The sequence below is a fragment of the Rhinolophus hipposideros genome (assembly GCF_964194185.1).
Source record: "Rhinolophus hipposideros genome assembly, chromosome: 8".
Taxonomy (NCBI): Eukaryota; Metazoa; Chordata; class Mammalia; order Chiroptera; family Rhinolophidae; genus Rhinolophus; species Rhinolophus hipposideros.
In genome coordinates this window covers 64,482,320-64,496,418 of record NC_138054.1, presented here as the reverse complement: position 1 = coordinate 64,496,418, position 14,099 = coordinate 64,482,320, and the positions used below count along the sequence as shown (strand labels likewise).

Here is a 14,099-nt window from a genome sequence, read left to right as displayed (position 1 = left end):
CCATCAAATCTCCTCTACTCCCTCCCAAAATAACCCAGCATCTGGACAATTTCTATAAAAAAGAAACTCCTTTACTCATAGTTCTAACTCAAAATGCAGATTGAGTCTCTTTAAGGTTTCCTTCAAAAAAAGAAGAAAAAAAAAGTCCCTGTGGACAAAGACCAAACATTGGAAAAACCCCAACACCAAAGGTCATCTTTCTCCAAAGTTACAGGCACTTGAATACAGACGAGAAGGACAACAGCTTCTGTAGCAAGGCTGGGCTGCTACAGAGCAGTGAGAAAGACTACACGCAGAAGCCTGATGGGTGGCCAGAGGGAACTCGGGAGGGAGGGCAGGCGGCAAGCAGGCCGTCCGCTCCCCAGAGGAGAACTGGGCTGCCCCCTCCCCAGCCGTCAGGACAGCTGAGGTTACTTTCTCCTCCCCACATGCTGTAGCCTATACCTCATTTTCCTCACTTACATTTGCTTTGGTCTTTTCTGAACACTGAGGTGGTGAGAGAACTTGCCCCCAGGTTAAAGCTGCACAATTAAAGATCCCACCAAAGCTTTCAGGCTGTGCTCCCTGGGCCTTCAGGTCACAACCACCATCATTCCATGCACATCCACACCAAAATGAGCAACATGAACCTCTGCTAGCAGGACAAAGGAGCCACGATTCTCCCGAACCAGATAAAAACCTACTTCCATATCGGGAAACAATTTCTGAAGCAAGAAAGGAATTGTATTCCTGAATTTAGAGTCTCTAAAGCATTTTAAAACACCTAAATTAACATTTAAGTGAAAAAATGTTTTCAAATGAAAAACAGTTTCATATTCAACCAATATCTATTATGATAATCTGAATCAAAACACATAAAATACAATGAATACAAAAACCAGAAAGTGAAATCCTATTATTGGCAAACCGACCACTCCAGTTTTACCTACCTGAACAAAGTACAAAAATAAAAAGCAAAAATGGTGACATATAGAATATGCCACACGTTTTACCACGTTTATAACCAATACTGCTACTCACTCAAGTACAACAGAGCTTACACCTGTTAGTTTTTCCTAGTGGCATTCCTTTAGGATAGTCCCAATAAGGTGACTCGGGGACTCCTGAAAACCAGAGACAGATGAGAGAAATGAACCCTATGCCAAGCCTCCCGATAGGCCCTGGCCCAAAACTACTCCACAGCTGAGGGGTTGTGTAGGAGGCAGAAACTATACACACTCCCATAAGAATCAGAAATATACTATGCAAAGGCCTCAAGTATTGAAAGCTCCTGGGAGTCAGGAAGGAAGGGAGCGGGGATGGTTTGGATTCACAGTCCCAAGCCCATCCCAGGAGGCAGACAGAACTCACCCACAAAGTCTCTCTGTCAAGTGGATACCATCAAGCCATTCAGAGAGCACTACCGTGTTTCCCTGAAAATAAGATCTAACTGGAAAATAAGCCCTAGCAAGATTTTTCAGGATGACATCCCTTGAACATAAGCCCTAATGCGTCTTTTGGAGCAAAAATTAATATAAGACCCAGTCTTATTTTCAGGGAAACATGGTAGGAAAGGCTGATCGAACTGGCACACCACATTCTAGGCCTTTTACTATCTCTTCTAGAAGTTCATTCTCATCCCAAATCTCAATATTTCCTGCTTCCATTTCAATTCTCTTCTTTTGTTGTCCTTATTAAAATGAAGAGCAAGTTATTATCATACTCCTTGGAACAATTATTTCCCATAAAATGAATTTATTTAGTCTGGACTAGAAATCAGTCACTAAAATCATATTTAATTTCTTTTCTTCCCAAGTCTTATTTTTGTTCCTCTAATGATTTTTGTTCCTCTTATCCCGAGCTTTTCCAATTTCTCTACTGCCCCCGTTGACAAGAAGACCAAACTCGCACAGAACCTGACCTATGATGACCCCAGTGGAAGGCTGCTGTCTTATCTGGGACTGACAACTCCTCCAATCCGTCTTTCAATCTTTCTCTGAATCCTACAGGATCTTGCTACCTGCAAACTTTAGCGAAGATTTCTTTTCAAAAGAGAGGGAGGCTTTAAGCTGCCACTAACAATAAGTCTCAAGTCCCTCCTGAGCTGCCCATCCCTTTCCCAAGACTGGTCCAATGGGTAATCTAGCAGAGCTGCCTGGCCCCAAACTCACCTTCCTACCTGTTGATCACAGCATTGTAGAGGCTTAATGAAGTAGAGATGCATTACATTTATCACTTGCCCTAGATCCACTCAAATCCATCACTATGTCACAGCAAGAAGTTAGATTGATCTGACAGGATTTGCTCTTCTTCACAAACCCATGTAAGTTATTACTCAGTACCCTATGCTCTTCTAGCTGTTTGCTGATTGATTATCTGACGATCAGGTCAAGTATCTTCTCTGGAATCACAGTAAACTAACAGGTCTATAATTTCCAAGATCATTCGTATTTCCCTTTTAAAGATAAGCAAGACAGCAAATGCTTCTTCCTGAGTTCTCTAAAGCAACAGCTAATGCTTTGCTAATAATGAACCAGGGCAGCCAATTCCTTAAGTGCCCTTGGAATCCCATCATCAGGGTTCATTGATTCTGGAGCTAATCTTTAATCAGGCACGGATCCTGGAAAACAGTATGAAGCCCGACCTCAGCCTAGGTCTGAAAGGCCTTGATGCCCAAGTCTGGGAAGGGAGTTGGTGAGACAAGTGATTTAAATCTGTACTACATTATGTCTTCAGCACTGTAATAAATAAATAAAAAGAACAAAAAATAAAAAGAACGACGCCCTTGAAAGACAGATGAAAGGTGATACTGACAGACCAAATTTAGACACAAATCAGGCTTCACCTTTAGCAACATTGGCAGCATTCTCTGTAGGACAAGAGAACAGAGCTACACAATTATCTGAACTTATAATTTAACTGAAAAGTTCAGACACAAACATACATAGGCTTGAGTAGAAAGCAGGAAACGCCGTAAGGGAGGTGCCAAGCAATCCTGAGGGTTCAGAAAAGGGATGAGTCATATGCAATAGGGATGGGTTAGATTTTAGACTCAGGTTCCACAAGGGCCTACTTGGCAAATGAAACCTGCATCAGTAAGGGAAATAATATGGTGTATTAGCATATGGATCCCTGATTCCCAGCCTGAGACAATCTATGTAACCAAAATTCCCACACACCACCCAGGTACATCCACCAGAATCTCCACTAGTTTGGGGAGGCAGAGAAGACTACAGCATGGGCTGAGAAAGTAAGTGTGGCTCAGGTAGCTCCCAAGCCATATTCCCTTTCATCCAAAGTTCTTTCCCTTGGGCATTCTCCTCATCCTGCTCCTGTCTTCCCAAGCCTCAGTAGGCCTGATTCCAATGCAGACCACTATTTTAAGGGAGAATAGGAAAGAGGAGAGGAGAAAGGGAAAGGTAAAGGGGTTGTGGTATCTGCTTTATGGAAAACAATCTATTATGCTAAAGAAAGCACACCTTCCTGGAAAAAAAAAATCAACCATGAGAAAATGAACCCAGCTCATCTCCGAATAGACCCCACTCCTCCCTGTCTCCCAAGTGCCTAATGGCACAGTCCTCTCCCCCCGCCCCACTATTTCAAGACCAACTTATCTATGCATCCCCAAATTCCCCACCTGATAACCCAGGCCCAGAGGGAAGAGTTGCAGTCCTAGAGCCGGGCATACCCAAAGCCCCCACATTACAATAACTGCCATATCAGCCCTGTCATTCCCCCAAAGCAAACACCAAGCACCCCGAGATCACCTAGCACAGGTGTCTCTCTACTGCTAATCCAAGTTTCCTATAGCATTACCTTAAAAGATCTCTGAACATAGTGGTGACTGAAAAAAAAAGAAAGAAAACAAGCAAAGAAATGTTCCCGTCCAAAAGACCAACAATGGTACTTGTTCAGGTTACCTAATGTTGCATAACAAATCATCGCAAAACTTAGTGGCTTAAAACACCAATAATCATTTCTTATCTCTCACTGTTTCTATAAGCCAGGAATTCAGGAGTGGCTCAGCTGGCCAGTGTGGCTCAGGGTCTCCCCTGAGGTTGCAGTCAGATGTCCACTGTGACTGGAGTTATCTGAAGGCTTGACTGGGGCTGGTGGACTCACTTCCAAGACAGCGCTGGCAAGAAACATCCCTGGCAAGTTGGTGCTGGCTTTTAGCTCAGAGCCTCAGTTCCCGTACACAGGTGTCTCTCCACAGGGCTGCTTCACTGTCCTCATAGCACGGTGGCTGGCTTCCCCAGAACAAGTCATCCAAAAGAGCAAGCAGACTGCAGTGCTTTCAGAAGTCACACAGTGTCTGCTTCACTACGTTCTACTGGTTATACCAGACTAGCTCTGATTCAGTGTGGGAGGGCAACTACCACGGGTATAAACATCAGGAAACAAGGATTGCTGGGGGCCATCCTAGAGGCTGACCTCCACAGTATTCCTTCAAAGAACATGCAGCAGGAGAAGGAGAAGGAAGGAGGGAAGGGAAAGGAAAGAGGAAGAATGGGACAGAAGGAAATATTTTGATTCCCAAAGGCTGAGGCTAGAGAGAAACAATGTCCCCAGTTCTCTCCAGAGGCTTCTCAGGTCTACCTCACCCCAGCAGGCCTGAACCAAGTCCTGCTTCCTAGGCAGAAGCTTCAGGGGAATAGCGAAAAGCCAGGAAGACTTGAGAAAGTTCCGCTGGGTCCCAGAAAGCAAGACTATCCTCCCTCCCTCCTTGCCCACCCCACCATTTCTGAAACAATGATGCAACAGTTACCTGAGGATGAATCTGTGGCTTGTCGCACGTGGCCTCAAAGTCCAGCACTAAAAAGTAGTGATACCTCTGGGGAGGGAAGGACACCATTGCCGCCATGGATGCGCCAAAGCCGTGGGCCGCCAGCTTTCTGGTGGATGTGGAGCAGAACTCCGGAACAGCACAGGGAGAAAACAAGTGGGAGCCCAGCACTTTTCTTGCTCTTGAAAGTAAATATGAAGAAAATCGAGCTGCTCCAGTCTGTAAAGGTGCTAGCATTGAACATCCAGAAGCATCTAAAACTTAGGGGAGGAAAGTTAAAAAAAAATAAAATAAAATAAAAAAGAACAGAGAGCCTGGGTTACTCCCCTCCCACGGTGGCCCTGTTCCATCTAGACTTCAGGGATCATCACACAACATGAACCACTCACTCCCCAGTTGTTTCTGGGCCCCTGTCCTAAATCAAAGTATTCAGTGCTGAAGTTCAAGACGCTAACACTGGTCCCTGCAGCATGATGACAATTCAGAGTCTCCCAGAGCATTCTCAAAACAACATGCAGCACTGACCTTCATCTTTAAATGGAACTCTAAAAGTTCAAAAGAGAGGAGAGAAAAATCCTGTCCTCACTTCTCAGGTGGAACAGTTAACATGAAAGCGAAGGTTCCCAAAGTAACATGAGGTGAGCTGGTTACACAATCAGCCCTAGGAGCTACGTAGACTCAGACCGCGGAAAATGCCCCAGACTCTCTCCTCAGCTCCATGACGAGCCATTTACCCCCAGCTTTCCTGTTTGTATCTTGACATCTCCACACACCCTTCTTCCTTCTTCACCGTGAAAGCGCACAAGGCCCATCACACGGGAGCTTGCTCATGATATTCTGCTGATTCCCCAGCCCCCAGACCGGTAGGTGGCACCTTGGGAGAATGAGCAGCGCCTGCAAAGCACAGCTGGCAACAGCCTTAGGCGTCCCCATTTGCTGCCTTCAGACTCACTCTCTACAAGAGGCCTTGAAGGACTGCAGGACTTTTTTAAATAGGGAAGAAAAACAGAAAACCCAGATGTGGCAGTAATGGGAGCATTGCTAAAGGTCTAGTAAAGTTTTCTGAGTGAACATGTGCAAAAAAAAATCCAAATGACTTTTCAAGTTTTCCCTTTAAGTTTGCAGAATGTCTGCTCCTTGGAGGGCTAAATAAAAAATCAAAGCCTAAGTTCTACTCACAAATAATTTAAGCTTCCTTAAAAACACTCTCACATACACAGAACAAAGCAGAATTTTGTTTTCCCCCCTTTTGTACCAAATACTCAAAGTCCTTCAAGTTTACCTCAAATAAGAAATCTCACTGCTCAATACAGAAATGGCCAGAATTTATGGCTTCTGCAGCCCCATTCCTAAAGAGCCAAAAGCTTGCCTCTGAAAGGCTGCAAATCGGCACACGCTCCCTCACGTAGGGTGGCAGCGGGGAGCAGTCTGTGAGGTCCAGAGCACACTCAAAGGCCTTGAGGTCACTACTACTTGAGTGGACTCAGACAACACGAAGTATCACTTCTCCAGGCTGTCCCGACCCACTGAATGAGCGGCAATGACCTGCCCGCATAGGATGTACGCTAGTGTGGCTTCTCCATTTCTCTGTCCCTTTAGTGAGATTCCATGTGGTTGCAGTGGAGCTAAGACTACAAAGTATTTTAAATTCTTCATGGATCTTGCATAAGCACAGTGCTTGTTTTCACCATAGCCCCACAGCCTCTCAGGCCTGGGTAGACAAAAACTGGCTTGAGTTTCACTAGGGTATCCCTTGGAAAGGCAAGCAGGCCAGTAGACCTTTGAAAGCTGGAATCCAAAATAAGTCCTCCTATCACCCACTCCCACTCGAACAGCACTAACGGCCTTGCTGAGATGGGAGACCCCACTCTGCTCGTCTTCTAGTTTGGATGAAAGTCCCTCAGGGCCCTCGGACGCTTCTCTAACCCCTCAGTCAGGCGATGCAGGAGGACTTCTGTAAGTCTTATTTAATGTTCTCCAATGTGTACATGTAGTACATAAAGTGTATACATAGTCAACCGGACCCCATCTTCCAAATGGCAATTAACAGGCAATTAAGCATTGTGATTAAGGAGGGCTTCCAGGTTTGAATCCTGGCTTTACCACTTATTTGCCATGCACCATGGGCAAGCTCTGTTACTCCATTCCTCAACTATAAAATGACAATAATAATAGTTCCTAATCCTTTAGCGCGAATGAAATCAGAGGACACACGTGAAGCACTAAGATCAGTGTCTGGCACATAAGGGCTCAATAAATATTATCTTACCACCATTATTACTACTACCGGCCTATTGGGCTATGCCCACCTGGTCAAACCTGGATCCCCATGGGCCTATAAATCCAATTAATGTGTAAGACAACCTCAGAGAGTAACGTCGATGTCTCCTGCATCCCTAGAATGGTGTAGACCTCTCATGTATCATACTATATATGCCCCATCCCCTCTTCCCAAGGACAACATATTGATGGCCAGAGGTACTCTTACCTACAAGCCTTGCTTTCTCACCTGATTTCACCCAGGTCAAAAAACTTCTCTTGGAGGAAGTCTTGAGAGCAGACATTAGGAGACCAGGCCCCCACTTGTCAGCAGTCACTGGGTTCTGTACTTCCCTCACTTCCAAAAACTAAGTTCAACTCAAGACAAGAAAAAGAGGGCACCTCTTCCTCTTCCCTTCCTAAAAAAAAAATCTCTAAAGCCATTAGTTGTGGCAGAGGAAGGTAGGTATCAACACCATTTGGGGCGGGGGAGTGCAGAAAGGGCTTAGGGTTAGTATCAGAGCCCAAGTAGGTGGGAAGTGCATCCGTACAGAGGCAGGAAGGTGTGACGTAGCGTGTCAGAGCCCATGTCGGTTGTGGAGGGCACCCACGGGGGAGGGGCAGAGGAATGTGATGTGGGGAGTCATCGGCAGGGTAAAAACGGCACCCAAGAAAAGGAAAGGGCAGTGGCAACAATGGGAGATGAGTTACATACAGAGGGATTAATCAAAGAAGGGTAATGATATTAACGGATTATCATGCACTGAATAAAAAGGAACCCATGAGTCCATATTAATTAAAGTTTGATAAGGGATATTCACAGAGTTTGAAAGTATCTCCCCACAGAACGCTTCTGACTGGAGGGAGTAAATTTACATTGCGGAAGTCTGGCAGACAATGCCTTAATCAAGTGAGCAAAATGAACATCATCAACAATGGAATAAATCAAAATCATGCACCATATGATAGGATGCAATGAGAAGAACAAAACGTCATTTCTGTGATATTCTTGTCAAAGATGCATAACCTAAATCTAATCATGAGAAAATATCAGACGAACCCTAATTGAGGGACAGTCTATACAACAACGAGCCTGTCATCTTCAAAAGTATCAAGGTCATGAAGATCAAAGTACAGTTATTAAGGTAAGTCTAGATGAGGTTAAAGAAATTCGATAACTAAATGCAACGCAGGATTCTGAACTGGATCATTTTGCTACAAAGAACATTACTGGGACAACTGGTAAAACTTGAATGCGGTTTGAGGATTAGATGAAGGTAACATATCAATGTGAATTTCCTGGTTTTGACAGTTGCCTTGTGGTTAGGTAGGAAAATGTGGTTGCATGTAGGAAATACACGCAAAGTTTTCAGGGTGAAGAGGCATTCAGTTGGCAACTTAACTCTCGAATCAGTCAGGAAAAAATTCTTTCTACTGTACTTCCAACTTTTATGTCAATTTGGTCTATTTCAAACTTTTTAAAAGTTATTTTTGTAATACATAAAGAAACCAAAAGGCAGCGTATGAGGGTGCGATCTCCCCATCCTGCCCACAGAGGGAGGCTGCGTGCTCTCCTTTGGCAAGAAGGAAAGCAAAAGCCAGCCCTCAAAGCATGGAGTCTCTATCCTAAGAGGCCCCACTCAATGTCTCCTTACTGGGCACTCCTGCCACCACCAGAGCCTTCTCAGGAAACATCCCTGCCCTCCCTACAGTGGAACTCCACCTTTCCTTGTTCCCTCTGGCATCTTGGGGGTTTCTCTTTTCTATGGTTGTCTTTAGACTTTTGCCACAAGTTTGCAGAATGCAAGTAAGTCTAGAACTTGTATCGTCAGCTGGGACTTTAAGTATCTAGTTGAGGGGCAGAACCCCAAAGGAATGAACATCACAGTTATGAGGCTGTGTATTTCTGTACACTCTTTCATTGGAGACCAAGATTATAAGCATCTATTCTCAGATACCCTTTTCCTTCTCCTAGCAAATTAATGGTAGTAAGTAGACTATGGCAAAGAGGAAAACGGGTGATTCTCTCCTCGAAATGAAGGGACCAGTCCCCCAGTGGGGCAGGGGAGGGGTAAACAGGGACTGCCACTGGGCCAGCCCGATCTGGAGAAACAGGCCTGCGCCACAGCCCCTGGAGGATGGGCTCTGTGCAGAGTATTTACACAACAGACACCAATGGCTCCTCTGCAGCCATTACTGTCGGGCAGGTAAATAACGCATGTGCCAAAACACACATTTAATGAGGGAAATAATATGCCTTTATAAAAAGCCTCAATCTGTATTTACCTGAGAGACTAGAGAAGCACCAAATCACCAGATTAGTGGAACCACAGAGGAGTCATTCTGGTGTCTTGGGTAAATAGACATTTTATAGCCTTCCATTACTGGAGGGGGGGCGAAGGTGAAGGGAGGGGGCCATCCTTTAATATCCACATACACAGGTCTGGGGAGCCTGGGGGATGGAAAAGAAGAGAAGCCCATGATGAAATATGGGGTCTACTCCCACCCCATCTCCCCAACCACATAAACTTGGAATCTCAGAGTGGGGGTGGGGTGTGGGTTTGTAACATCCCTGGGGTCAAGCCATTCCATTAAAAGCCAGACTGGGAAGCAGGGGATTCCAGAGAAACTCCAAGGCACCAGAGGCAGGTTCCGAGTCCGGCTGACTGAGGGCACCTGAGTCAGCCGCAGCTGCTCCAGTTCCCACTCCTGGGGCAGGTCTCTAGCCCAATCTGACCTGTGGTGCAAGTGCCCAAGCACCTGGGTCACAGAGGCATCAACAAATACAACACCTATCTGGAGCACACTGGGTCACAAGCTCTACCTCAGGCAGCTAAAAATAGCCTGGGAAAATGTAAGTAAAACACATGCCATCAATAGTCATAATCTTCAATCTAATGAATGCATCCTTACTGCCAGTGCACTTTCTATGAAAATCAGACTATCAGAGGAGAAAGAAAACCTGAGGTGCCACAGTCCGGCTAGCCAGTGACAATGAGCCCCAGAAAGAGAAAGGACTGCATAAGGTTCACAGAGCAAGCCGGAGTCAGAACAGAACCCAGGACTCCCAGCTCCCAGTTCAGGGCCTCGGGACGCTGCCCCCACACCAGAAGCAGGCCTCAGCACCCGGCCAGGCTTCTGTGCATCTCAAAGTGGAGGCCAGGGCCTGAGAGCACGGTCTAGTCTGCTGAAGGGTAGGGGTCGAGACAACAAAGTTTGACATGCCCTGGAACTTTTAGGCAACTTCCTGATGGCCCCGCCCCCAAGTGGAATGGAAGCAGGAACTCTAAACCCGGGTCCTCACCTCAACAATACATTCTCTTCTCTACAACGTGTCACTCCCGTGGCCTGTAGCTACAGCTGCTTCTGCTCCAAGGCAGGGCTAGGGAAAGCTCACCAACGTCAGAAGCAGCTGCTAGTCTCAAACTACCAGCAGAGCTAAAGTCACCAGACATTCAGGAACACCAAATTCTGGCGGCGACATCTCAGGCCACAGGAGCTCACTGGCCCCCTGCCTGTCTCAGCAGGTCAAGGCAGCACACAAAAAGAAGTGACAGTGATTTGCCTGCACTTTGCTATCCCATCAGCCACACCCAGTAGCTTGGGCAAACTCCATCGTGGGGCCAAAGCTGGAAACATCTCTTTGCAAAGTCCTGCAAATCTGTTTGACCACATCATATGCGAGCTCGGGCAAAGGCTTGTTTTCTAACAAACCATAAGTAGGATACAAATGAAGGGAGGGCAGGATATGGTACTCTCATCCCTTTAAGCACCTCCCATACTCTCAGATAGCATCTGACCCCAGAGGAGAGGCACCCAGAACCTCCTAAAGCCTTGTTTCCAAGATGGAGAACTGGTACAGGGAGTCATGTAGCTGGTTATTAAAATGCTGGTTTTAGCCAACCCTCGGTTCAAATCCTCCACATATTCTTTGTCATAATAGCTATAATGCCTATTTCTTAGGGGTTCAATTCAATCACACAATGTATATAAAGTGCTTTGCACAATAATAATGCTCAGTAAAAGGAAGCTATTGTTGTTAATACATGATAAAGAGGAACCGGAAACACCATTTTCCAACACCATAAGCCAGGCGCTATAGTGATGTACATATTTCATCTCATTTAATCCTCCCAACTATCAAGCAAAATGGGTAACAGTGTTCCCATTTTACATATGACAAAACTAAGGCTCAGAGGCACCGGCTCTCTGGGGCCCTGTTCTCCTCTCCCATGTTTGAGGGCCCACATTTCCCCACTAGACGGATACCTCCACGAGCCATAAGGCTAACAGTGCATATCAACTTCAGTTTTTCTTTTGAGGTAAGGTGTGAGCTTAAAAGTAACTCAACCACAAGGAATAATTAAGTTTGTTCAAATCATCCAAATTTCATGGTAATTTGTATTTTACCGAGAAAAACAAATTGCCGCCTTGGGTACAGAAAACAGAAACAGGAAGGGGTACCTCGGATTAAAACAACTGCAGTACAGGGAACTCAAAGCCGCTCCTCTCACACAATCCCAGAGGAGCAAGTCCTCCCATCTCACAGAGGACGTCTCTGTGAGGCAGGAGGTGAGGTGACAACCAGCTCTTGCTCAGCTCCCCAAAACGTGGTGTTTCCTTTTACAAATCTGTGCCTTGGCAAATGCCCCTCCTTCTCTTTTGGAATTTTCACCAAATTATTGCTCCTCCTTCAAAAATCCAGCTCAAATCTGCCCCTTTTGGGAGCTTTCTCTGATACCCCACCATAAAGTTAATTGCTTACGTGGGACCCAGGAACATAGTTGATCCCGATTTCCTAACTTGTATCTCACTATATTTTAAGATTTTAGTTATTTGTTTCTCCTCTTACCAGTAATTTTCAGGGAGAAGGTGAGAAGGATGAAAGATAGCAGGTATAGCTATGTGTATGTGCACATGTGTTTAAAAATCATATTTGACATGATAATTTCTCTGACTTGTCTTTTGTCAGATCCTTTAGAGCATTTTAAAATTTCAAATAGCATTAAAGAAAAACATAAGATTAGTTTTTTCAGTTTCTGTTTTGTTTTGTTTTTAATCTGATGTATGAGCTTAAAAATCTAAGAAACACTGAGCTAGACATAGATCCATAAGAGCAAGGGCCATGTTTTATTCATGTCTATATTCCCAGCTCCCAGCACAGGGCCAGTCACAAAGTATGAGCCAATGTTTGCTGAATGAATATGCCCAAAATCATGATGTCAATTGCTCTGGAATCTGAACATGCTGGAGCAGAGCAGGACCTAAGCACCAAGCAAAGCTTCTCTTTTCTTTTCTTTCCTTTTTTCTTTTCTTCCTCCCTTCCTCTCTGTCTCTCTGTCTCTCTCTTTTCTTTCTTTCTCTTTCCTTCTTCCTAGCCCACTGCATTTGGTCCTCCCAGTTAGAGAGAAAAAGAGAGAGAAACACTGCCTTGGTGCCAGAATACTATTAAAAGGATTAATTTAGGGACCAGTGTTTGGACTGTCACATCCAATCACTACCCAGAGATCTACAGCTTCCCAAATCAAGCTCATGCAAAGAGGAATCAATTGCAAGGACACAGAGGGTCTGAACAGGCATACTAATGGCCTCCTGAGGTGCCAGCGGCCAGCTCTGACACTCCCATAAATTATCCGCCTTTTGATTTTACCTGTAGCTGTGGGGCACAAGGCACAATTTTGAGCATATCAAAGCAATCCCTTGTAACCCAAGGCTCCCCCAAGAATGTCCCCAAAGGAGGACGGGCTAAAAACAATGACCCAAAGGGAATCTGCTTCCCAACAGGCCTGTTCCTAGCAGCCATCAATTAAAACCCAACAGGACCAAGTGGATAAAGTGGGGCCCAAATCAAGCCTAGCAGATCTGGACAAGGCATGCATCAGACCGCAGTTCTGCAGTGACTGCACATCTCTCACTCAAAGGAAGAGAAATCACAGCAATAAACTAGCACAATGTCATCTGGAGGCAGAGCTGCACTAACTCGGACGGTACCTTACAGCATGACCTCAGGCGCACACTTACCCTTCCTGGGCCTCAGTTTCCTCGATGGGTAGCAGGGACAACAATGCTGACCATCTGACCCACTTCTCAGAGAGGTGGGGAAAAGTAATAAAAAGACATTTGAGAGGCACTTTAAAGATGTGGGGCCACAAGGGTGGCAACACTAATAAATGACCCCGACAGACTGGGAGAAATGATTGTTCACACTTCAATTTCTTTCGGGTAGCTGCTAACTCAGTTCGCTTTACTGATGGTGTTGGAGCTAAGGTCCACCCTGAAGGAAGTTCTGGGGTTCTGAATGGGACTCCTGCTATCTGCAAACTGTCCACGATGAAGAGCCGTGCCTTGCTTTACTTGTAACTCCCTCCTGTCTGCTGGCTGACTCCAGCAGGGGCTACGTTTCTATCAGATGGCCACAGTCACAATTGTGAGGACCCAAAACCTGCTCAGCCAGATGCCAACTTACCCAATTGCTAGCTTTTTGAAAAAGTATTAATTGTGTAAAATACTATCAGTAACAAAAGTTAAAGACACTGTGCTAAGAACTTTACATCCATTATCTCATTAAATCCTTTAACCAACCCTATTAAGTTCCATTATCTCCATTTTACAGATAGAAAAGCTAAACTCAGAGAGGCAAGTCACTTGCCCAAAGTCACATACACTGTCATCAGAAACCCACAGGCTTCCCTCTGGCAATGCAAGTACACTGGGGCTTGTAGAAGGAAGACAATTTATGGGACACTCCACTTATTTGGTCCCTGTGCCTGACATATATTAGTACCATCATACCTGAAAAAGATACATTCCCCAAACCAAAAAAAGGTCATCGGTTTGCCATACACAAGGAAAGGAAAGACTGAGTAGGACATATACAGAACGAGGACAATTCCTGGAAAGCTTAGGAAAATTGGTCCTCCTCTGTGTGTATAGTTCAAGAAGTTCAAAGCAACTGACATTAAACTATGAGCCTGAAGACCAAGAGCCCTGTCAGAGCTCTATTTATCCCCTACTTCTTCAAATAGAAAAGAGTTCCCAAAGCATTTTCATTCATTTCACACCAACGTTCCTTTCC

General features: G+C 45.2%; 1 protein-coding gene across 9 annotated transcripts in view; it reads right to left on the bottom strand.

The window, feature by feature from the left end:
- The window catches only part of ERI3 (ERI1 exoribonuclease family member 3), a 122,764-nt gene that overhangs the window by 104,739 nt on the left and 3,926 nt on the right, over positions 1-14,099 (bottom strand). For 4 of the 9 annotated variants that reach the window (XR_013993724.1, XM_081055238.1, XM_081055244.1 and 1 more), the window contains one exon: positions 4,748-5,025. Coding sequence is in view for 8 of the 9 variants with exons in the window: in XM_081055241.1 (XP_080911367.1) it covers positions 4,748-5,025 (278 nt within the window). In the remaining variant the exon portion in view is untranslated. Of the gene's footprint in view, positions 1-4,747; positions 5,026-7,274; positions 7,444-9,310; positions 9,477-13,045; positions 13,102-14,099 lie in introns of those variants that run through there. The other 5 variants (XM_081055240.1, XM_081055237.1, XM_081055242.1 and 2 more) reach the window with 4 other exon arrangements.